At 35.6% G+C, this 27,115-nt stretch overlaps 1 protein-coding gene across 2 annotated transcripts in view; it reads right to left on the bottom strand.

Moving 5' to 3' along the window:
- Nucleotides 1–27,115, bottom strand: part of Kap3 (kinesin associated protein 3) — a 288,557-nt gene that overhangs the window by 34,252 nt on the left and 227,190 nt on the right. The window contains exons 8-11 of one of the 2 annotated variants that reach the window (XM_089102281.1): nt 24,728–24,841; nt 20,364–20,532; nt 14,371–14,474; nt 6,859–7,062 (exon numbers count right to left, since the gene is read on the bottom strand). In XM_089102281.1, the coding sequence (XP_088958407.1) occupies nt 6,859–7,062; nt 14,371–14,474; nt 20,364–20,532; nt 24,728–24,841 (591 nt within the window). The remainder of the gene's footprint in view (nt 1–6,858; nt 7,063–14,370; nt 14,475–20,363; nt 20,533–24,727; nt 24,842–27,115) is intronic. The other variant, XM_089102282.1, reaches the window with a different exon arrangement.

Consider the following 27,115-nt stretch of genomic DNA (forward strand, 5'->3'; position numbering starts at 1 on the left):
GATACAGAGGAAAATTAAAAAGTTTATGACACTTTGGATGTGAAGGAAGATTTATTGCGTGAGGAATAATTAGTGAGAGAACTTAAAGGATTAAAACTAATAAGTCCCAGGTGCTGAGACTGTGGTAGTGCGGAGGATGGTGGCTTTGAGGTTAGAAATAAGTTACTGGAGATTATGAATATGATTATTGAAAAGGGGGAAGTACCTAGCGATTTTAGGAAAACCCTAATTAAACCCCTGCATGAGATGGCGATAAGAGTGAGTGTGGTAATTTTAGAGGGATTAGCCTGGTTTCTTTAGGTAGCATTTTACTTATTATGATGATACTTTGTAGACCTAGAGATGTTGTACACAAAGTTTTAAGAGAAGAATAGTGCGGTTATAGGAAGGGTAGAGGATGTGTCGGCCAAATTTTCATTCTTAGGTTAATGATTGAGAAGTATCTTAGTCATCAAACACCTTTAGTCCTCAGTTTTATAGATTATGAGCAAGCGTTTGATACTACTGATAGAAGAGCTTTAGTGAAGGTCTTATCCTTGTATGGTATACCAGACAATTACATTAAAGTAATTAGTGCTATGTTTGACAAACACTGCTGCGATTAAGTAGGAATTATAGTTAGCAGCTGGTGTTGAATTAAGTTAGGAGTTAACCAAAATTGCCTTCTATCCCAATTAATACGAATCATTTTGATTGACTCAATCTTAAGGAGAATAGCAAAGGCTATGGGAGAATACGGAATCAAATGGGGAAGAAAAACTTTCCTGGACTTTGATTATGCTGGTGACTAAAGCATCCTAGATAAAAACATGAGCAAAATGAACGAACTTTTTAGAGGTTTTGCGAGTCCGGGGTGCTAGAATAGGTTAAAAATTAATGTTAAGAAGACTAAGTCGCTAAGGCTCGGAAAAAGTGAAGATGAAAAGGTGGCATTGGTCACCTTAGCCTTAGTAGTATTATTAGTAAAGATAGTGGGAGCAGTGAAAGATGTTAAAAGTAGTATAGCCAAGACTCAGGGTGTTTATTAACAATTGAAAAAAGTTTGGAAGAATAGAAAGATAAGTCTGCGAACCAAGAATAGAATATTGGAAGCTACAGTCATGACAGTGGTCAAATACGGTTCTGAAGCAAGGGCGCTTCGAAAAACGGAGGAAGATTTGCTATATGTTTTCTAGAGAAACTGCCTAAGGATAGTTCTGGGTACCCAACTGACTGACTGTATTTCAAACAGTAGGCTGTACAAAAAGTGTTTTTCAAACCCCCCTTTCTCAGGCAATAATAAGCAAAAATTGACATGGCTAGGGCACGTTCTGCGGAAGAAGGATAAGAGATTGCCAAAGATTGTCCTTTTCGGCCAACCGTCTAGGGCTAAACGGAAATCAGGTCATCCGTCATTGGGGCGGGAGGATGTCCCGAAGAAAGATTTAACGAGAATGAGAAATTCCTTGGATGGTGTAAAGAGGGAGGATTTGAATCGATTGGGATGGAGGAGCAGCTTGCGTAGCTGTGTTAGCCTCAGGCGGCTTGGTGTTGCGGTGAGTTATTATTAGTAGTAATAGAAAAACATCTATGTAAACGTTACTACAACTATCGCTAGTACTACTACTACTACCTATTTACCACTACATCTACTGCTTCTGTAGCGAGTACTACCATAGCATCAGGCACGTACGCAGGAATTTGTTTCGGGGGGGGGGGGCGCAATTTGTTTCGAGGGGGGCAAATCCTTATAACCCATTATTATGTGAGAAAAATCAGAAAATTATTGGAAAATAACAAAATCGTGAGATTTCGGGGGGGGGGGGCAGAGGCCCCCCTGCGTACGTCCCTACATAGCATACTGTATCTTGAACTAAATCACAAATTTCTATTTATATACACACTTTCAAAAGGGCGTATTGGCAATATCTTTGAAACAACTTACAGTATCTAGCTAAAACATACAGGGCATCATAAGGGGGACGTTCAACTGAAATATTGACTTGACTTAGACTTGACTTAAGGCTCCTGCCACGTTGGGGGCGGCGTAGAGAGCGTCGCAAATCTGCTCCTCCAGGCTGACCGGTCTGCTGCAAAATCATCCCATCGAAGTCCCTCAACCCGACGGAGCTGTTTCCCCTGGCAGACATCTATCATGCTGAGGATTGTTGATTAGAGAGGTCAGGTTTCCGCTGCATAGAGGAGGACCAAGCTTACGGACGCATTATAAATTCGCATTTTCGTGCGCCTAGATATATGCGGCATTCTCCAGAGATCGTTGAGCCTTCCGACGATAGACGAGGCTTTTGAAACTCGGCTGCACACCTCTTTCTCTATAGAGCCCTCATTAGACAGCACGGAGCCAAGACAAGTGAAGTTCTTTACAATTTCAACAGGAGCCCCGAAAACAGTTATGTTCTCAGGGGGCGAGACTGGGCTTGGGGGCTCCATTGCCATTATCTTCGTCTTAAGCCAATTTATTTTCAGCCCCACTTTTGCTGCCTCTTCCTGCAGGACTTCCAGAGCATCAGTCGACTCGTCGATTGATACAGCAACGAGAACAAAACCATAGTCGAATTCAGCGTCCATCAGAATGTGATTTTCAAACTGCAGACAAAAGGGCGGGTGATTTGTTGTTCGTGTCATGACATGATCTATCACGCAAATGAACAGTTTCAGGGTGGTGGCACACCCATATCGTATACCGGTTTTGATGCCGAATGTTGTGCTCCGTTTGCCGTTGACTTGGACGCAACCCACGGTCTCCTCGTAAAGCTTTTCAAACAACTTGCAGTATTTGTCTGGTAGACCAGTTGATTGAAGTATCAGCCAGAGCGAGTTGCGATCCACCGAGTCAAACGCAGCTTTGAAGTCCACAAAGGCTAGATATGCTTTGCTCCTGAATTCCTTCGTCTTCTCAATTAACTGGCACATGGTAAAGATTTGTTCGACAGTTGATCTCCCGGGCATAAACCCCGCCTGCTGGACTCTCCTCTTTCTTCTGAGAATACTTGTGCATCTATCCAGCAGGGTCATCGCAAAGAGCTTTCCAGGCACTGAAAGTAGCGTTATTATTATTATTATTATTATTATTTATTTTTAACCCACACTATACAGAGGTACAATACGTGGAGTATCACGGGGAAAAACACAAAAAATGCGACACAAGACAATATATAAATCAAAAATTACAAAATTACAGTGTAACACATAATAATTTAACATAAACGAGAGCAAAAAAAAAAAAAAAAAAAATAACGTGAAAGGAGGGGGAAAAGAGGAAAAAAAAAAAAAAAAACTGACAACTTGCAAAATCTAATAAAAAGGCATTAATATTATCATTATTGGATTTTTACTCACTCTTTACAAATCTAAATTGTAGAATGACCAAACAGAGAAAAACAACTAAACAAATAAAAGAAAAATAACTTAGGACTGAAAAAACCTGATAAGGTGATGGTGCGGAGAAAAACGGATACAAGCAGTATTTGAAAGTTTTCTGTGTAGTGCTTCCAGTTTTTCAGTAATATTAGGAACAAGAAATTTATTAATAATTACCCGGTTTTTGGTCCAAGGTGGAAGAAACAACAAAAATTTACAAAATCTAAAATAATTAATCCGGATTCTTTTTAACTCAGTTTTCTTCAGAAGGAGGAAAATTCCAGAAGCAAAAGAATTGAATGGTCACAAAAAGTTGAGTAGAGCTTGGCCAACGCGAGTTTATTATATTTACCTCTATTGGCAACAATCTTAGCATATCCTAATTTAATTTTCACATTAATATCTGAGACTGTGCTCTGGCGCAAGCTTGGAAGACTATTAGTAATAAAAATACCGTGCCATCGAAGAGAATCTACGAGAGGGATAGTAAAGCCACTACAGCGAAGGGCAGTACTAGAAATATTATTAAAAGAAAGAAATTTACATTTATCTACATTAAGAGAAAGGCCTATGTCTGAAAAAGAAGTAGCAACACGAGAAACCATGTTAGATAAACCAGTCTTAGTACGGCTTATAAGAAGCAGATCATCAGCGTAAGCCAGGTATGAAACATCAGAAAAACCGGAGAGATAGGTAGCCGATATCTTTGCCAGAACTCCTGAAATACACAAATTAAAAAGGGTCGGAGATAAAACTCCACCTTGCCTTAAACCTCTTTTCAATTTAATATTAGATGCAGGCAGAGATTTCAGCCGAAAAAAAGAATTAGAGTACCAGTACCGAAGAAGCAAAATAACCGATAGATTGACACCGTAACCACGAAGAGCAGAAAAAGCTGACTATGACATACACTATCAAAAGCTTTTGATAGATCTAAAGTAAAAAGATATATACTCCTTCCCCTAGAAGAATCTTCAAGGAGCAAAGAAGATAATACACGATGTGTGTGTTGACAACCTACTCCGGGCTTAAATCCGAACTTGTTATCTCTCTCAAGCATATTATTAGTCACAAAAGGTATTAAAACATGCTCAAGAACTTTACTAAAAGTGCAAGAGACAGTAATAGGTCGGTAAGAAGAGCAAATAAAAGGAGAATTACCCTTATTTAAAATTGAAGAGACAGTACCACACAAAAAACTCTCCGGTACACTAGAAGTACAAATACACATCTGGAGAAGTAGGTGTATATGGTTAATAAGGGGGAGCAATCTAATAAAAGGTGAAATCTAGATATACCATCATTATCAACATTATCTGATTTAAGTTTCTTAATTGCTTCAATTACAGATGAAAGAGAAATAGGAACACAGAGACGCTGAGATAGAGGGGTACTAAAAATAGTAGAAAGAGAATGAGAATACAAAGAATGCACATGGTAATTAACATTAGAAAAAATAGACGAGTAATGGTCATGCCAAGCAGATGCAGAAAGACAATCACTATTTGGTACATCACTTCTAATCGACTCAGAATTAATAACTTTTCGCCATTCTCTCTTTGACACTGGAAAATCCATACCACGATAACGCATAGACTTAAGATATTTTTTATATTCCCTGCGGGTCTTACGCTTAAGGTCAGAAACAATACCACAGGGCGGTCTATCACATTCATTCCAAACTTTTAACCAAAACTTAGCTTTATTTTTCAAAGTTTTTAAATTAGCATCTAAAGACCAAATAGGTTTTTGCGTACCACGTCTAACACGTTGCAGCGGCACTGCAACTGCCTTGGCATCTTTTAGACATTTAATTATTTGATTATAATAGCAATCCAGGTCCTTTTTGCAATTCACGTGTATAGAGCTCTGAAGCAGATGATAGGGAACTCGTATAGCAGACAGCAGCCTTGTTAGCGTAAACGCATAAAGAGGAACATCAGCTTTCTTCCAATTACTTTTTTCAAAGCATTTTGAAGACTGGGGTACTTTACAAAAACTAGCAGGGTTTAAATTCAGCGTAAGAGTAAGTGAGATAGGGAGATGGTCTAAGTCTTGTTCTTCAGCATGTACAAGCACTATTGATGTAATAATACTAGCTGAACAGATACTGTGATCAATATTGTTCTTGCTGCCTGAATGATAAATATTAGGATATAGATGAGTTTTGGGAATAATATGATAGGATGGAAGGGAATCCTATAGCAAATTACATCTCACTGATGAGCTGTTTATATCCGTATTGATGTCACCAAAGATCAAAAAATCTAGAGAAAAAGAAAGAAGTTTTTCAACTAGAAACTTCAATATGTTACAGGCTTTAGAAAATCTAGCCATCGATCTAGAGGAACGGTCATCATAAGGCAGATAAGAATTAATAAAAACTATAGTGCCCATACGAACAGCCAAAAAAAACTCATCCGAGTAAAAAATCACCGGCGAAACCAAATTAATGCCTCTGTAGTTCGAACAGATGCTCTTGCTCCCCTCTCTCTTCCATAAGGGCAGGATTATACCAGCTCGCCAGTCCTTTGGGATCCATTCTGTGCGCCAAACCACAGAAAACAGCATACAGAGCCAAAGTAGCATCGCCGGTTCAGCATACTTCAGGAGCTCAGCAGATATTCCATATACGCCTGCCGCTTTGTTGTTCTTCAAACGTTTTACTGCTTTGTAGATTTCTGATGACGTGAAAGGAGTTTCTGTGTCACTTGTCAGCAGTTTCTGGGTGCTGGCGGCTAGGCTGATGAGTTCCTGGTCAGTCTGCGCTACGGCTTTGGCGTTGAGGAGGCCCGAGAAATGGTCTTTCCATCGACTGACCCGGGCAGCTTCGTCACTGAGCGGCTGGCCATCCACAGAGACAACAGATGCAACTTAGGGGGCTATGTCGCCTGTTAGATCCATTTGTTGTTTTTTAAATAATCTTGGTTATGAAGGTGCTTTTTTCTCAAAATTATAAGAAATCGAAACATTCAGCTTGAAACAAGAATTGTTTTCGGTTAAGTTCAAATTATGCTCTGGTCTTTAGAAGGCATGGGGGGCTTCAGCCCTACTCATTTTGGTTTCTGCTTGTTTTGAATTTGACTTGACTATTATTGTAATTGCCGTTCATTTTGGGTTTCAGTTGTTATTTGACTTTATTTCTGCTCATTTTTGGTTCCATATAACACTTTACTCTTCTTTGAAAACTTATTCTGTGAAAAAGGTTTTTAAATTAATACCCAATTTTTACTTTTCTTCTTTTTTTCGGCTCAATCATATATTTTTTACAAGACGTTTTCAGAAATAATAAGAAGATTTGGGTTAAAAAAATTTAATTAAAAAAATCATCAACAAATTTTTATATTCGTTTTATTACATTTTTACGAGTCGGGCACCCCCCCTGGATATGGCCTTGCATATAAGATTACAGCAATATACCTTGGTATTATGAAAACCCTTGACAATAAGTCAACAAACCTAGAAAAAAGTTTTGAAAAATTAAAATAAACAACTCACTTTAGCAAGAGGCAACGGCAGGTATTGACTGGCAGTTCGCAATAGTCTTAAAATGAGCCCATTTTTCGCCTTGGTTCCAAGTAAATAAAGCTGTTCAGGATTCTCAGCGAAAGAGCGTGTACTTCCCTCATCTAAGCACAAATTGATACAAAGTGCTAATAATTCATCAGACCAGTTAGCAGGGGAGGATATGAGCTTGTTCAACTGTAAAAAAAAATCAGGGTTATTTTCCTGGTTGTTAAAACCGGACAATGGGAAATCACACATTGATATCAAAGAACCAACATGATGCTTAAACTCAGTGGCGCAAATTGAGGCGGGGACCCTTAAATCTTCCGACCATGTTTTAGAAGACACTTTTTTGGGGATATTTTATTGAAAGTTGTCTTTTTTTTGTATTTTCATCGAAGAAATTGAAAAAAAGACGGATTTGAAAGGTATTTTTCAAGAAAAATATTTGACATACATTTGTCAAAATCTAGGAGAGAGGGGATTTGTCATTTTTGAGTTTTTTTTTTAGTTTTTCACAATGAAATCAAAGAAATAAAACACTAATTGAACCCAGTGGCACCAACTTAGGGGGGCGTGTGCCCTCTAGATTTTTACCCTCGCCCACCTCGATTTTGAAAACTATGTTTTTGGGGATATTTTCATTGAAAATGCCCTCTTGTTTGGTATTTTAATTGAAAAAATGAAAACTTGCACCACTCCCCCCTGGATTTTGAAAAATATGTTCTTTCATCCCCAAAACTTCCCATGAATTGACGCCACTGCTTAAACTTACCATTCCACAAACAGATAAATAATTTAATTATACATAAACTACAAGCGTTATGGATACCCTTATGCATTCTACATACTTCTATTTAATTTGTTGTATATGTTACCGTGAATGTCCAAAATCTGGTTAATGTCAACATTCACCGGTGAATGTCCAAAATTCCTTTTTCTCGGCTTGGATTCAATTAGCTTTGCGAATCAGCTTTTTCAGTCTTACGCAAACTATGATGGTAAAAATTAAAGTTAGCTTAGGCTCACGAATTTCAAACATTCATGGTGACATATATACAATTTAATTAAATTCAGTTTCTAACTAGCATATAGTCAGGTTCTTTATTCTGTTTATAGTCAAAGTATTAACCCTTCAGCAATTTCTCTTTCAAAGTTTTGATATGGCTTATTCCCATCTTCAAATTAAAACTAATAGAACCCTGTATTCTTCCAATTTGTTTGTTCGTAGGGATGTACGGCTGGGTGTAATATCCTATTACTCTCAAAATTTGTATTTCTGAAATTCTTGAGAAAGTTTCTTCTAGTGTTTTGTTGGTTTGAGTTATGTCTCCTATCTGGTCCGAAATTTTTCTAATTATTTTATATAATTAGAGCCTATACGTTATCTCAACATGGACATTATTCAAGAGTAATGTTTTGCTAATGATTCAGATGAAATGGGGGAAGGTGAATCCTATCACCTTATCACAAATACTACCAATTGTCCATTATTTTCGTGAGGATGGAAAATGACGGCTCTGATGATCTTTTTTTTTGTGCGTATAGTAGTTTTATTTTTTTTTATTTATTTTTTTTGCCTGGTGTCTAAAAAAAGCGCCTTTTTTAAGCTTGCCACAACAGACCTAAATTTGAGCCAAAATCCAGCTTAAACTTAAAAATTTTGTATATCGAACACCTTAACAGACTTTTGAGATGCAGTTTTAAATCTCCTGTAGATTTCAAATACGAAAAAAGCTGAAGCCACTCATTTTCTTTCATTGAGATGCACTGAACACTGCAGAAGTTGGAAAGAAGTATGAGAGTGGGTACCTCAATACTAAAGTGGTACAGTCTTTTAATTTTCTTCCAAAAGGTAAACCGTTTATTTTTTTTTCTGCAGAGTACATGCATAATTTGATGGAGTTCCGTCTGAATATCAAATTATAGTGACAAATGGTCATCATATTCATGATTAATATAAACTGACTAAAGAAAAGTTTTGATAGCACTAGAATGAATGACATGATTTAAGTTGAAAATACCGTCAGAATTATTTTCTCAAGAGTAAAAAGCAGATGTCTCTGCAATAGTTTAAAGATACAAGTAATTGAAGAGTATCCAATGTTTGTGCAGAGAAAATGAAGACAAACAGCAATCAAAAACTCGACAGCTTTATTAGTAGCACCAAGCAACAATGTTTGAAGTTTTGAGAAAACGTTCTTTAAATGCTATTGTGCGGTAGTCGCAAGGTATATATACGTTCACAAAGACAGTCTACCCTATCCCAACTGCAAGATAACCATCCTCAAGAGTCATAGTGAGAATGTTGAAAACTACTGCTGATAGTGCGAGATTCGATAAAAATGTTATAAATGAGTTATCTAAAATCTAATCAAAGATAGGCAGTCAACCATCTTAAATGTCTACCGATGCCTTCATGTAAGAAGAGAACAGGAAGCCAAAGGAAGACTTGGCTCAGGACAGTGAAGTCCGATCTCGAGCCAATCAGAAGGTTTAAATAATAATTCCGTCACTGAGACCGTCTGTGACTGGAATTCGCTGATCTTGCCACCCTCAGACGAAACCTCTGGAAAAACAAAACGTCACCGTCTGCTGGGCTTCACGACAAGACTAAATACAGCTTGATGTACAACAAGTACACGCATTAGTTCAATACTATGGAAGCATCGGGGGATTTTTTCAACAAAGTGGGACCAAAACACAAAAAGTGGGATTTTGAATTAAAAATTTAAAATTGGATGGAACGTAGGAGGCCGGCTATTCTTTAGATCCAATCTTAGAAGGAGAGGAATTCTCTCTCATCTATGCTCACTAAGGCACGACGCACCTGAGGCATACACAGTTACGTACGCTCCTCCTCCATCCCAATCTATTTAAAATCGCCCTCTTTACACCTTCCAAAGAAGCCCCATATTACTTACACCTTTCCTTACAACATCCTCACGACCTGCTTTCACTTAGCCTTAGGCGGTTGGATGACTAGGACTATCTTTGGAAAATTTTCATCCTTTATTTGCACAGCGTGTCCTAGCCATTTCTCTCATTATAGCCCTAGAAAGCGGGATCGAAGTTTTTCGAACAGCTTACTGTTTGAGATAAAGTCAGTCAGTCGGCTACTCAAAACAATCCTTAGATAATTTCTCTGGAAAAAATCTAGCGAAACCTCCTCCGTCTATCAGAGCACCCATGCTTCAGAACCATACTTCACCGCTGTCATCAATGTAGCTTCCAATATACTAATCTTGGTTCGCAGACTGACCTTCCTATTCTCCCAAACTTTTTTTAATTGTGAAGAAAAAGGGATTTAAAATACTACTATGATACTACTTAAGTAAGTGATGCTGTCCACTTGATCGATCTTCTCGTTACCCAACATCGTCTCTTCACCTTCACTTGTTTCTAAGCTGACCTTCAGACTGACCTTCCCATTCTCCCAAACTTTTTTCAATTGTGAAGAAAAAGGGATTTGAAATACTACTATGATACTACTTAAGTAAGTGACGCTGTCCATTTGATCGATATTCTCGTTACCCAACATCGCCTCTTCACCTTCACTTGTTTCTAATCTTCTAATACATTATCTTCTAACCTTGATCTTCTAGAAACAAGATATTCTAATCTTGTTTCCAAGACGTTAAATTGCCTAAAGAGCAAAAAAATGGTAATTGCAAAAATATTTGTATATATCTTAACAGGGAATTACAACAATTCAAAAACCTTAAAAAAGAAAACCAAAAGTTTGAAGCTTAGTAGACATCGTTATTAGAGATCGGACTTGCTGTAATTGAATAGAGTACAGTATGAAAAGACGTTGAATTGCTTAAAAATGGAAATTGCAAAAATATTTGTATATATTTTAACATGGGATTACAACAATTAAAAACCTTTAAAAGATAAAACAAAAATTTTAAAGCTTAGTAGATATTGTTGTTAGAAATCGGACTTACGTTAATAACCAAATATCTTGTAATAGACTTCAGTATGAAAAGAGATTTAATTGCGTAAAGAGCAAGAAACTGGTAACTGCAAAAATATTTGTATATATTTTAACAAAGGATTACAACAAATTAAAAACCTTAAACAATAAAACCAATAGTTGGAAGCTTAGTAGAAATCGTTGTTGGAAAACGGACTTGCTGTAATAATCAAATATCTTTGAATAGACTCAATATGAAAAAAAAATTTAATGGCGTAAAGAGCAAAAAACTAGTAATTGCCAAAAATATTTGTATATATTTTAACAAGGGATTACAACAATTCAATAGTATGAAAAGACATTTAATTGAGAAAAGAGCAAAAACATTGGTAATTGCAAAAATACTTGTATCTATTTTAACAAGGGATTGAAATAATTCAAAAACCTTAAAAAATAAAACCAATAGATTGAAGCTCAGTAGAAATCGTTGTTAGAAATTGGACTTGCTTTAATAATCAAATGTTTTTGAAAAGACTTCAGTATGAAAAGACATCAAATTGTCTGCGGTTACAAAGACAAACGACAATGAGAATCCATATAAAGAATCCATATATAGAAGCATGCCGCGTGCCGAGTGCAAGCAGATATCAAACACCTTTAAATAGACTGCAGTATGGGAATAAATTTAGTTGCATTGCACGCCGAGTGCCAGGGCCCGGCGGCGGGCCCCGGCACGCTTCTGGATATCAGTTAATAAAAGATTTAACCAAGCGTCAGGGCTTTCAAGGTTCTTAAGAATGGTGTCAAGAAGACTAACAAGGTAGTCTGAAGCATCATCAGTACAATCTAAGTCTAGGAGAGTTTTACTTCCAATGGATTCCGTGTTCTCCCATTGCCTTTGCTGTGGTCCTTAGTAAACAATCCATCAAAATGGCAAATATAAATGAGGATGGGACACGACTAGGCTTAACTCCTGATTTTATACGAAACCAGCTACTAACCTCACTCCCTACCTTAACTCCAGCAATCGTATTCTCGTACCTAGAACTAACCACTTTAATGTATTTATCTGGTAAACAAGGTCATTTACCTATCGGTACCTGGTGCTTAATTATTTTTTTATCCTTTTAGTACTGTCACTAAGTTTCCCTCGCAAAATGAATCTTCCTTCACTTCCAAAGTGTCACAAACTTTATCATTCCTTTATTTATCATTTCCTGTAACTCTATCACGGTTTAGTACATTCTCAAAATATTCTGCCAATCTCTCATTGATTCTTTTCTTATCACTAATTGTGGACTCATTCCTATCTTTAATTGGGGAAAATCCAGATTGGCTATTCCATCTTAATTTATTAACATGCCAGTACAATATTTCACTATTATGCCGTCTGGTTGCATTTTCCAGATTTTCTTCACAATAAAATGTTGCATTTATCAAAACGTGAAAATAATAGGATGTTTTAAGAGAATGGGAAAGACAAGATAAGAGATAAGATTTATTTCCAAAAAACTGGCTCAGCTTCATATGCGCTGAATTCGCGTTTCAGAGTCACAAAAAATCAAAGATGACAAGAGTGGTAAAAAAACGAAAACAGATAAATAATTAAACATGTCAAAAAGATTAGAAACAATATTAGGATCGTTTATTAATTATTTTTTTAAGTAGGAAACGAAAGTTGTAAAGAAAATTAGTAAAATTAGAAACGAAAGTTTAAACGAAATTATACAAATAGAATGTCCATAACTAGTAAAGCTAGTTTTATACAATGGGACACAGAAGGGAGATATAAGGAAAGAGGGAAAGGCACTCTGTTATTTAACGTCCGAATTATATAGAGGAAGATTCTTCTGAATCTTTCTGTGTGTGTTTTTTTCTTACCCCATTTATACGCCATGACTGGGGTAAAAATGTTTTTTTTTTGTTGAGGCGGAACATGGGTGGTGAGGTCTAAGGGGGGAACGACTAAAGAAAAGGATATTTCTCCAGAAGTTGATGAGAGCATTACTGGCAAAACGTCCAGAAATTCTCGTGCTCCTTTCTTTGAGGGTTACCGCATTGTCCGGGCAGAACGGGGAAATATAAAGAGTCTTTACCCTTAGGCATTTCTTAAGCATCTTTTTTAGACTGCCTTTATTCTGTCCAAAAATTCCTTGACGATTCCAAACAGAACATGAGGGCTCAATGATCGGGGAGACAAATGAAAGGAAAATTTTCAAGCAGAGTGATTTAGGACAATTAAACTTTTTAAGGAGCTTCAGGAGGGAGAATGAGGTATTGGTACGGAATAAAATATCGTTCAAACCTAAATGCTACTTTAAGTCACTTGAAATAGTAACACCCAGTAATTTCATAGTGCTAACCGACATTTCAGGGGGGAAATAAAGCGAATGAGATAAGGGAGTGTTTTAAGAAAATTGGCTGTATTAATTGTCAAATTTGATGAATTAACTTTCATACTAGCAATAGCTTCATCAGGTATCTCTTCTAGTATATCCGTAAAGCTAGTTCTAAATTTTGGCTACATGTCTCAAGACAGCTAAATCATCAACAAATTTCATCTCTCAGAATAAACCACACCAAGGTATTTATCATCGCAATAAATTGGGCATAACAGGATTCACTGGGGCACACCATTTTAAAACAAGAGAAGATTAGAATATACGAGGTATTTACCAGGTATATATGTCTTCAGGTATTTAACTACTTGAAAATAGGGGTCAACTTGAAACACTGCCTAAAATCTTTTTGAAAATCAATTGCTATGAGATTAAGCCAGGTATTAGGTTTTTCAAGTTTATTAAATGTTGTGCCCACAACAAATATATTTTTTTAATTATTGGGGGGGCATAATTTCGAAACTAAAAAGCCGAAAAAAAGGTCCCTTTCTTCTAGGAAAACATTTATTCTTCTTCTGATCTGGTATGACCTTTCTCAACTTGGAAAAAAACCTTCCCAGGTTGAAAAACGGGAAAAACGTTCCAAGTTTTTCCAGGTTGACACTCTTGTAAACTTGTCGAACAAACCCATGCCGCACCTCCGTCCGAAGTATCTAATATTGCATTTGGATATAGGAGTATGCAATAATTAATCAAAAATGTCCTATTCTGTGCGGGTTACGAGATTGTTCCAAGGACAAGTAAATTAAAACAGACAGTAAGGACGTTTCAAAATTTTTTCAATTCAAATTCAATTCAATTTTTTTATTTACAAACAAAAACATAAACGACTAAATTACTAATAACCAAATATTTAATAAATTTTAATAACTAATTTATTATAATAAATAACTAAAAACATTAAAACTAAGGAAGTTTAAATCAAACTTACTAATAGTCCAGGGGAATGCTTAGGATTTGTACGCGATTGCTTAAGTATGAAGAATGTCTATAAGTTCATTTGTAGTGCAATCTGCTATTAATTATTTGGTCAAAATGCCTTCCTGTCATTCTTTCCACTATTTACATAAAGCCTTAATTTTAACAAATGTCTTCAAGAATGAATCAAGATGAAGATAAACAACACTTAGGCAAGAAATTCAAAAATTTTACTCAATCAATTTGGTTATTGATGGGTTCAAATACCTGATACAACAATTGTTCGCATTTTGTTAGAAGATAACGATTTGGTTCATCTACTGAAAGCTGGTAGATCAAACGAATAGAATGTGGAGCAAGTGAAGATGATCCTGAAATAGAAAAGATTCAGCATCTACAAAGGCTATAATCTTCTGCACAATCACAATCTTCTCAACGGTTAAACAAACTTAAAGCCTAACATTACTTTTGTGTCTGAAAACAGCGATCGCTGCATCTGAAATGCAGCGCCATAGCGCTGCCAAAATAAAAAGCTATTTGCCTTCGACATATTATTTATCTGTTTTTTTTTTCCTGGCCAGTTCGTTTTGAAGAGGTGGCATTAGAAACTTGGAAGAGCATTCGATTGGAAATTCAAAGCTCTGGTGCCTTTCGAAAGGGACTGGAGGTAACAAGCCCCTCCCATGCCATTTTTGGGCTACCCAGTGCCCTGTGACCCCCCTAAGACATCTAATCACAGTTTAGAGATAGTCAATTTGTTCAGAATGGTTGAGACGTCCAGTTAATAAGCCTCCAGGGTGAAATAACCCCAAAGCCCCTGTGGCAAGGACCATAAGTAATGCAAATTGCCAATTGCTTACACATTGGTTTTATACAAGACATTGGAGGTCCTGTATGATGTTGATTTTGTGATTATCTTAAAAATTTCAGGGATCGTTCTATCGATCATAAGAATCAAACACTTTGTTACCTGAGGTGGGAGGTAGGGGGCCAGCCAACTGCTTGTCAAAATTCGCTTGAAGCTTACAGTCGTAGCTCCTTGTACCTCGAAGAACTTAATATGTAGAAAAAATTGTTTCGACCACGGTTACTCCCTCCCCCTTGCAAAAATGTCCCGAAAACACATATGTTTAAATGCATTGAAAAAAAGAAGGAATATTACCATTTAAAATCACTGAAAGATGCACTCTTTAAGGCATCTGGCACCATACCCATCTCTACAGTGCCCCCCCTTTATAATAGCTGATGTATAATTATGCATGACTAACCATAATTTTAAGAAAAATAAAGTGAATCAACTTAGTTAAATCAAGTACTAAAATAAATGTTCATATTAACCATTTACCTTGCATATACTATGTGATTTTTCAAACACGAGTGCACTACCGAGCAGCATTACTTGCTCTGCAACTGGGAAACCCGATATATGGTTTTCTTATTGGCTATCTTAAAATTTTCAGTCGATAGCAAACTTGGTTCTCTTTGGGGCAAAATCATAGTTTGGTGGCAAAAAGCCCTCCTATTTTGAAAATCGGGCAAATTTCCTCAGGTTCATAGCTTTTTATGTGTAACATTAAACTTATGAATTTGATATGTTTGAAAACAACGTAAAAATCTAATTTTTTTTTATGTGTTAATTGCTATGAAAATTCCTTTTTTTAGAAGTCCGGTAATATAATTTCGGTAAATTTTCGGAATTCGTAATATCGGTACAGTCCTTTCGATCTGTACCGTAAAAGGACCGTAAAAAATATGTACCGTAAAAGGATCGTAAAAAATATGTACCGTAAAAGGATCTGTACCGTAATATCGGTACAGATCCTTTATCGGTAATTCGTAATATCGGTACACTCCTTACTTACAGTTCATTACTATGAACTGTTTGATGAATCCAAAATTGCTGAGAGTCCCAGGAATGAATATTACTATATATTAAACAGTAAGTCTTTTCATCACTTCTTTTCAGTAATCTTAGTTATTATGGTGGTTTTCTTTTTTTCTTGTTGATCTTATGATAAATGAAAACACGCAGCTCGAAATAAAAAAAATTATTTTCAGTTCAATGACACTCACCTTTAGAAGGCTTGAGGGGCGTTATCCCTATTCCTGTTTGTGGTAGTTTATGTTTGTATTGGGTGCCATTTATTCATTGATAGCGAATTCTATTCATTCCACCCTCGATAAGAATTCCCCCCCCCCCGTATAATTTTTTGCGGGCAATTGCGGCTAAAAAATTCTTCTTCGCAAACTTTCGTTTGAAAAAGACTTTAATTTCTAGTCGTTTTCCAAATCATGCCGGAGATCTCTACTTCCATAGAATTTTTTTCCCGGAACCCCCCCCCCCCCCATTTGAGAGTTGCTCCCACGAAAAAATGTACCATGGACAATTTGTTCCGCGGAAAATTTCCATTGAGAATTCCTCCTGCGAAAAATAGTCCAAATAATTCCAACCCCGCTGGAAATTTCTCCTGGACCATTCCCCTGGAACATCTCCACCTGCAAGATTGAGTCCGCAAACAGTAAGACAAATAAAAAAGTAAGACGAAAAAGTAAGACAAATAAAAAAAAAATTCGTACAGGCATTGTGTCAAATTACCCCCGTTTAAAATTACCTCTGGAAAGTTCGCCCCCAAAAACATCCCTCCCCACAGAAAATTCTTCCCGTGGAAACCCACCCCCTTCAGGAAATCCTCCCCCCCCCCAAAAAAAAATGTCTGAATATTTACCAATGATAAATGCTGTACGTAAAAAACAGGCAAATTTAATAACTTACAGCCATTGCTCCGGGAGCTGTGAGGGAGGGGGGGGGTCATGTCATCCACAAAGGCATATGTATTGCACCTTTAAACGATGTTGTACAAAATAGTTATCACAAAATTTTGATCGGACGACTTTGGGGGGAATGGGGAGTGAGAGGGAGGCTAGCTACCATTCAATCTTTTTGGTCACTTAAAAAGTACACTAGAACTTTTAATTTCCGTTCGAATTAACTGTCTCCCGATATTATAGGACCATTGGTTTGATTAGATTACGCCAGGAGACAAAAAACAAACAAACAAACACGCATCGGTGATCTTTGTTCGGGTAAAAAAATGTAAAATTTCACATTTTTGAAGATAGGAGCTTGAAACCTCTACAGTTATTTGATACACTGAATCTGATGTGGTGATTTTCATTAAGATTCCGTGACTTTCAGGGGGTGTTTCTCTGCTTTTTCGAAAATCGGGCGAATTTTCTCAAGCTTGTAGCTTTTAATGGGTAACCCTAAACTTAATGAATCTTAAATATTTGGAATCAGCACAATAATTCGATTTTTTTAATGTTTTATTAATGTCGCAATTCCGTTTTTTAGAGTTTCGCTTACCATTAGGCCGAGTCACTCCTTACTTATAGTTCGTTACCATGAACTGTTTGATAATTATTTGACTTTATTTATGCTCGTCTATGGTTTAATGTAGCTTTTAACTTTTCTTTGAAAACCCTTTTTTCGGAGAAAAAATTATATTTTTTAAATTAATACTAATAATATCAGGATTTATTAGCACCTATATATAGGTTCGAAGTTCTAATAAGAATTTTAGAAAAAGAAAATTGCCTAGAAATTATTTTGAACATGGTATTTCCCTATTTCAGTTTTGTTAACTATATAAAAATAGAAACCGACCCACATTTAATTTTGAATATTTTACTTATGACAGAAGGAAAATTTGATAAGAAAAAGGACAATAGCAAACCAGACTATTTTTAGAAATGATTAAACAAGAACTGGGCAATTTCTTAGGAGAGAAAAAAATAAATAAATTCCAGTAAACATCTCCAGTTTCCAATACCGTAGATTTCCTACATAGCAATTTCTATCAAACAATTCCAGTTACTCAATATTGCTCTACCTTATAAACCAGTTTTTTTTAATATATGAGAACTGTGATCATTCTTGTCATTGCAAAATATCTTTAATTTATTCTTTCATCATTACCCTTTCATCGTTGCTTCGAAAGGGTCCTTATTTTAATTTCGGTGTTTGTTTTGAGGTTTGGTTTATATATTGTCCTTCGAACTTTTATTTTTTTTATTTTTTTTTATTATTCTGCACTGAGGACGGTTGAGTGGAGGTCTCAACCACAATATTTGCATAAATTTTGGTTCTGTTTTTCACTGGCTGTTTTTGTCCTCGTTTCTCCAGTCGTTGGGATTTTTTGCTTTATTAACTTAACATAAAAGACACATCTGTGATTTTAGTCAAAATCTACCAATCTAGTTGCCACCAAATGTTATCAAAATAATTTCAGCAAAGTAGATAATTTTGGAGACCACACTGCCTTTCGATAACGATAAAATAAAAGTTCAAAATAGGGATCAAATCCTTTTTAATAGACAGTGTATAGAAATTCACAAAAATACCAGATATGGTTACTGTATATGTGACCGAAATATCTGGTATTTTTGTGAATTTCTATACACTGTCTATTAAAAATAATTTTATCCCTATTTTGAACTTTTATTTTAATTTCAGCAAATTTGTTAAAATAAAAATAATAATGGATTCAGACATATCCAAATGCCTGGTATTCATAAAAAAGGAAACAGATCCTCCAGGGCCATTTTTTTCAATGGAGATACAATTTATTCACAAAAAAATCAACAAAAAAGCATGAAGCCCAGTAACCTGGGCTTGTATTGCCACCCAAAAAAAAAATTACATTCACTTCTATCAATGCATTCGGGTTTCCATTTCACAACAAAACCAAAAAAAATATATAAAATATATTAAACATATAGAACTACTTGAGAACAAAAAGAAAGAAAAAAATTATTAGAATTCATAAACCTGCAGGCAATGGTGCCTCAACTGCTCACGGAAGCCAGACGTTTTAGCAATATCCCTAATAGAAGATGGCGTGTCAGACCACAGCACCGGAAGAATATGACGAAAAGAGAAAGCATACTTCGCAAACACTCTAATCGGCCTTCTATACACACCAACATACCATTGATGGAATACGGGGCGTAATCGGTTTTCAGTTGCTGGGTCTTTTTCACTGGCACAGGCAACACTAGCAACAGGCTTGTCACCCAACCTTGCGACAGCAAATCAAACCTCATGCTCCGTTTTTGCCAAGCAAAGCATCAATCTACTTTGCTACCACAGAATCTAGTATTGATAGCTTGAAAATTAATAATTTTGAAATTATGGGATATTCGTTTCTTACCTAAAAGTTTGACTAGTAGATCAATATACCCTAGTTTTATCATCTGACCCCTAGCCATAGTAGAGAAAGATAAATTTGGGCTATTCGTTTCTTACCTAAAAGTTTGACTAGTAGATCAATATACCCTAGTTTTATCATCTGACCCCTAGCCATAGTAGAGAAAGATAAATTATGGGATATTCGTTTCTTACATAAAAGTTTGACTATTAGATCAATATACCCTAGTTTTATCATCTGACCCCTAGCCATAGTAGAGAAAGATAAATTTGGGATATTCGTTTCTTACCTAAAAGTTTGACTAGTAGATCAATATACCCTAGTTTTATCATCTGACCCCTAGCCATAGTATAGAAAGATAAATTATGGGATATTCGTTTCTTACCTAAAAGTTTGACTAGTAGATCAATATACCCTAGTTTTATCATCTGACCCCTAGCCATAGTAGAGAAAGATAAATTTGGGATATTCGTTTCTTACCTAAAAGTTTGACTAGTACATAAATATACCCTAGTTTTATCATCTGACCCCTAGACATAGTAGAGAAAGATAAATTATGGGATATTCGTTTCTTACCTAAAAGTTTGACTAGTAGATCAATATACCCTAGTTTTATCATCTGACCCCTAGCCATAGTAGAGAAAGATAAATTTGGGATATTCGTTTCTTACCTAAAAGTTTGACTAGTAGATCAATATACCCTAGTTTTATCATCTGACCCCTAGCCATAGTAGAGAAAGATAAATTATGGGATATTCGTTTCTTACCTATAAGTTTGACTAGTAGATCAATATAACCTAGTTTTATCATCTGACCCCTAGCCATAGTAGAGAAAGATAAATTTGGGATATTCGTTTCTTAACTAAAATTTTGACTAGTATATAAATATAACCTAGTTTTATCATCTGACCCCTAGCCATAGTAGAGAAAGATAAATTATGGTATATTCGTTTCTTACCTAAAAGTTTGACTAGTAGATCAATATACCCTAGTTTTATCATCTGACCCCTAGCCTTAGTAGAGAAAGATAAATTTGGGATATTCGTTTCTTACCTAAAAGTTTGACTAGTAGATCAATATACCCTAGTTTTATCATCTGACCCCTAGCCATAGTAGAGAAAGATAAATTTAGAAGCAGTTTCAGACAGACTTCCGCCAATGTATTATCATGCCTATACTGATGAAGAATTACATGCAGATATTCCAGAGTTTCACTTGCCACCTGAAAATAAAATAGCTAGTTTATATTTCTTATAAATGCATGCAAAATCAAGGATATCGTATTATTTTTTTACCATCTTTGGTACTGGTCCTAACCCATTTCCTTAGACACCAAAGAAATCTTTAAATTTCTCATCCCCCCTCCCTGACTCTGTCTATCTGCAAGTCAGTCTCTTTTTTTCTCTCCCTCACCCCTTCCCTCTTTTCACTCTTAATTGAAAAAAATAAAGCGTATGAGTCAGACGCTGTTTAATTAGCTGAAGGATTACTAATCCGATATGTCATTCCCTCATACATATTTTAACGTTGAGAAGATATTTCTATACAAGAAGGAGTAAGAAGTACACCTATGCTAAAAAGGACATGTAACTTTATTTGAAAAAGAAAATAATGCTGAAAATATTGACACTCTAGTGATTTTGGAGTCAGGGTGACATCGGGTGCATGTGCTTTCCGATTGGTAAAGATGATTGACCCCGGTACTCATTAGTTTTAATCGCCATTCAAAACAAACTGGATTCTAAAATTATTGAAAAATGCTGCAAAACTTTATGCATAAAGAAATAGCTATAAAATTTCTGAAAAGCAATTTATCTTGAGAGCTTTTAAATAACGATATCCAATAATAGAAATAAAGGCAGTAAAAGTGATCGAATCAGATATAAATGGAAATTTTTTTCACTTGGAAGTTATTTTTAAACACGTTTTTAATTTTTGGTTACTATGGGCCGTGGTTCGTACTTCACTAGATTGCAGCTACTGCTTCAACCATCATTAGAAATGAGTTTACTTTTGGCTATAGTTCTATTCTACCTATTCTACCAAAAGAAAATTCTTTTGAATTTCGAAGAAAAATAATAGATTTATTTGTAAAATGTTCGTCTCAAGGAAGAAACACCGGATTGAATACGATAAATCCTTAGGCAAACAACTCCTATATTAGTCTTACAGCGGAAGGAGAGGGGGCAAATTAAAAACAACTGCATAATATTGACAGTACCCAGGAATTAATTTTTCTTTTCAGAGCTTAATAAAGGTTTTACAAAGTCATAGGTGCAGACCTGCAGCTTCCAGGACTTGCCTTCAAAAACTTTTCACACAAATTGTCAAACGTGCTAAGCAAGCGATGTCAACGGTGCTCCCAGTTATGAACACAAACGCTCACAATAAACTTACAGTGTCAAAAAAAACTTCTTGTCTCTTTGTTTCTACCTTCTTTTCATTACTTTTCGTTTCTTCATGTACGTCACAACTAAATTCATCGATTTTAACAGTAACAGCATTCACATATTCAAAAAGGAAGTTGGATTTTCGCTTTTGAACGCGACGGTGAAACTGTGTGATCCTTGTGTAACAGCAAACACAGTGATTCTTGAACTTCTGCTAAAGAAATACGCACAGTCTCATATTTACTTTTTTCCTTTTTTAAACCATATAACATGTATAATATATTTTACAACCATTTTTCGTGTGCATGGAAAAGTACCATATCTTACTTTTACCGATTATATTAAAAAAATGAGCATTTGTCATTCTTTCATAATGACAAAAGACAAGCGGATGCAAAAGTAAAGGTCAAATAAATAAAAAAAAATGTAATTTTACAAAGGCACCACTTCTAATTTGAGGTCCATTTGGACGTCATGACATCAAGAAAAGGCTCAAATTGTCTGCGTTTAGCAGACAAGCGACAGTGAGAATCTATATATAGAAGCCTGCCGCGTGCCCCATACCTTTGTTAAAAAAACAAAGCTTCAGCGATACGTACCTCATAATGACGAAAGATAAGCCGAGGTGTGACGAACCAAACAAATTGAGCATAATAGTGATGACGATTGGGTTTTGAATTTTGACATGGATAAGGTCATCAATAGCTACCATACTTTTGAAAATCAAAAATATGCACTGGATAAATCGTTGGAAGAAAAAGAAGATTTGTACCACCACCTGACAAATAAAAAGAAACAAAAGGTTTGGTGATATGTCTCTCATAATGACAAAAGACAAGTCAAAACCAAATGGAAAATTTTTATCTCCCCACCTGAACAATTAAATGAAATATGGGTAATTGCCAATGCCTTCCATACCTTTGAAAATCTAAAACCTGGACAAGATAAATCGTTGGAAGAAAAGAAAAGTTTTCGTCACACCACCTGAACAATTGAAAGAAACAAAGGCTCTGTGATATGTCTTTCATAATAACAAAAGACAAGACGAGGCAAACGTTGAAGGTCCAATAAAAAAAAATGTAATTGTAAAAAGGCACCACTTCTAATTTAATGTTCATTTGGAAGCATAACAGTTCCCGTTACTATATATATATATATATATATATATATATATATATATATATATATATATATATATATATATATATATATATATATATATATATATATATATATATATATATATATATATATATATATATATATATATATATATATATATATATATATATATATATATATATATATATATATATATATATATATATATATATATATATATATATATATATATATATATAATACTCACCAGTCATATATGAAACGGGGCTGCTCCAATTTTTACCAATCTTTTTTTATCAATCTCCAATCTTTACAAGTGAGCAATAATTTTATATTTATTTATTTATTTTTTCTCGAAAACAGCTCCAATTTTTTCGGTAAAATTTGTATTCTGGGATATTCTGGTCTAAAAAATCGATTTAGATAGGTCAGAAGTTTAAGAAAATTCGTTAAGTCTTAATTTTAGGAAAAAAATTTATGTCAGTGACGTAATATTTGCATACATCATTGTAATATTGCAATGACGTGGTTACACTTCTTTGGAAAAACTGAAGATTTTCATGCATGGAAAAGCTTACATTAAATTGCGTAAAGAGCGATAAAACTGGTAATTGCAAAAATATTTGAATATATTTTGACAAGGGATTACAACAATTCAAAAACCACCAAATTGAACTTTTTACCAGAATTTTACCACCAAGTTAAATACGATCCACAAACCCTATCGTTTAACTGTCCAAATAACACAAAAAGAAGATATTAGAGTACTCCCCCTCCCCCCATAGAGGCTAAAGCGAGTAGCAGGCCCAAAAAAGAAACAACTTGGGCACTTAGTCTTACCCACCAAAAATCAAGATAGCTACAAACACTCATCCCCCAGTCTTAATATATTCAAGTTCAAGGATTCATTTTTTACTCTCTCCCGCCTAGTTCCAATTCCCTTTATGTCACTTTTCATGACTTCTTTCCTTCCCATTGGAGGAGGTCTTACTTTTACTTCATCTCGGATGGATGTTTAAAAAACACGATTTTCGGCATCCTTAATCATTCTTCACCAGTAAAACTCAACCTAACAATCTTAACCTTTTTCACAATAGCTCCACGAAGTGGGACTGAACCAAGCCTTTTGTGCAGCTTTTTGTTTGTTATATGCTACGGTCATTCAAACAAGTCCCTGAGATTATCCTTAGAAGATTCCTCCGGAAAACACCAACCACATTCTCCTCATCCTTTCAAACGATATAAAGGGGGAGCGGGCCCAACAGCCTTTGGGTTATTAAATCATGTGAATTAAAAATACTCCAATGACTCGTATTTAGTTTACAAGGAGCAAGTCCACCGTTTACAAAATATTTACTTAACGTGTTTTGATTTTGGACATCTGTATTACAATAGTACTCCCAAATTCGTAATAATTGAAGTAATTACACAAAAACACTTCCTTTTTTGATCATCTAAAAACGGTTTTGATTTGAGCGTACAAAATTGCATGAGAAAACACTTCATGACAGGCAACATGCAGTTTTTTCTGTTTCTTTTTTTAACCTACAATCCCAAGGGTCATGAAAAAAGACCTCTGTGCAAAACTAGATGACAGGAATGTTTCAATTTAGCATAGGAATGCGTGTTAGAAGCAGAGGAACTTCCTTGATCAAATACAGGAGCTCTACAACAGTTACTGGGTTATTGTTACTAGTGAATGCACTACTAGAAGATGCATGTTTTTTCTTCTTTTTTTATAAATGTACTAGCATAAACAGAGTAAGCAATTTTATGATAATATAGAGCTAAATCAAGAGTCTTAGAATGACTTTGTCAAATGCGGGTAAAAGTCTGTTAAGGGAATTTGTAATGGAAGTGATATAAGTTGCAAGCGAAGTGCTACATTCATGGATAACTTCTTACACTTTGAGATTTAGACCGTGGAGTGGGTGATCCAAGTCCATTCGCCAAAACTTGTCGTTTTTTGTCCTTCTCAATAGGTCGGGTGAACTTTGCCAGTAAACCTGAGTCGCTTGTCTAAAGAAATAGTGAAATTTTCATAAGTGCACTTTGCACAAGCTACCCTTTGCCGATGCAGCTTTATTCTACCTTTTTATAACTTTTTTTTTGGAAAAAATAGTGGAAAACTACGTTAAAAAAAAAAGAAAAAAATCAATAGTAGCATCAAGAAACTACAAAAGAATCAGATGAACAACAAAAAATTAGATGAAAACTGGAATGTTGAATGGAAGGTATACGAAGTTAAAAAAGAAGCAAGGACTAAACCAAATCAATTAAATAGGTGACAATAAAATATCGAAAAAAAGAACAGTTTCATGGTAATATCGCACTGCTCCAAAAAATCGAGTAAAGAAAAAAAAATTGAACAAATCTGGTAAATTCAGAATAGAAACTATAAATAACCTTAACAACCCTAGAATACTAACGGCATCAGAGAAAAACGTAAAAACTACATTCAGTCAAACTGACCAGAAGCAAGTTGGAAAGCGTGTAACTTCAAAATAGTAATTGGTAGAAACTTCTAATTTGCAGAAAATGAAATCTGACGTGTGGGTGGGGCAAGCCTGACGCTTGCAGTACCTACAGACTCGAGAGGTCTTCCGGTCCAATCGTGAAAGACAGACAAACTGCCGGGGGCAAACACGGCCAAGTCAGGCAATGTTGTGGATAGGGTGTAATCAGTTTCCAATGCTGCACATTTGGTATAAAACAGAACCAACAGCAAACTTCTATCGATTATGTGTTTCGATCCTCTCTGGCATCCCAGGCTTAGCAATGGACACACATTAATCCATGGCTGATAGAAAAAGCACAAGCTTTCCTTTCTTCGGCAGATACAATACCAGTCTTCTCCCTGTCCACGTAGAACATGGACGTTCCTTCGTGGCATCCTTGATCGTTCTTGACCGAAAATAGTGAGCTGATAAGGCGGTTTGAGAACGTCGTCGGCTAGTGATATACGATGAATCAACCTACCTATTGTGACGCTACTCTTGTTACCAGCTACGGAACGGAATCGTTCCTACGCAGTCTAGCTCGCAGGGCTAACCTCGACTTTTCCGTACGTATTTAGAAGTCATAAACCGTAATCAACTTCAACCCACCTAACAGGTTTGATGGGTATATGCAGGTGGAAGCCAAACCTCCTAGAAAAACTCAGGGATTCTGACTCAGAGCCATTTGAGGATTATTTTGGGAATAGAACCGCATGATTAAATGTTTTCTATTGAAAAGAAGCATCTTGTTGAAACTAGAGTCATGACAGGATATTCAATATGCTCGATTCGAGTACCAGGCATAGGATCCTTACTCATATCCTCCACAGCACCTCCACCCCCTAACAATGCATTCATATAGTCTCTGAATCCCTTTCGAAAATTGCACCACTGCTCCGTCCTATCCCCTCTGGTTAACAATTAAATAAAAAAAACAAGTTTTCTTTAACAGAAAGTAAGGAACGACGTTAAAACTTAAAACGAACAGAAATTGTTCCGTATATGAAAGGGGCTGTCCCCACCACAACGCCGCGCTATTTACTCGACTTTTTTTTTTTTTTTTAAAAAATTTAGATGTTTAAAAGACAATATCTAGAGTAAAGAGCGCGGCGGTGAGGAGGGGGCCGCCCCTTTCATATACGGACTAATTTCTGTTCGTTTTAAGTTTTATCGTCGTTACTTGCTTTCAGTTAAAAAAACTTGTTTTTTTAATTAATTTCTGAACGTTTTTGATTTAATGCAGGTTTTGATTTTGGTTCACCGTACATGAATAATTCAAGCAAAATTTGCATATTAAATTTAATTTTATCTGATTAGATAGCTTTCCCAAAAGTTGTTTAATTTTGTTTACGAACGGTTTTATTAGTAATAAATGTAAGTAACTTACGAATAAACTAGCGTAACGAACTTCTATACTCATATATTTTCAATACGTATATTAGGGGGCTCGCCCCTTAGTCAATACCTCGCTCTTTAAGCTAAAGTTCGAATTTCGTTCCAATTCTTTAAAAATGACCCCTTAATCACAAAGACCGTTATTTAGAATAAATAGCTCTTATGAAAGTACTAAAATATCTTTGGCTTAAAGAGCGAGGTATTGACTAGAGGGTGAACCCAATCATACACGTAATATTTTCTGTTCGTTTTAAGTTCTGATGTTACTCCTTATTTTCAGTTGGAAAACTTGTTTTTTTTTATATTTAATTTCTGATCTTTTTTTTAAATAATGCTGTGAAATCCTGCGCCCCCTTCATAGCAATGTCCCTTCCCACATGAAAACATCCTTCATGGAAAG

This window comes from Artemia sp. Qi Xiang Cuo, chromosome 16 (genome assembly GCF_049724085.1).
Source record: "Artemia sp. Qi Xiang Cuo chromosome 16, ASM4972408v1, whole genome shotgun sequence".
In the NCBI taxonomy this organism is placed as follows: Eukaryota; Metazoa; Arthropoda; class Branchiopoda; order Anostraca; family Artemiidae; genus Artemia; species Artemia sp. Qi Xiang Cuo.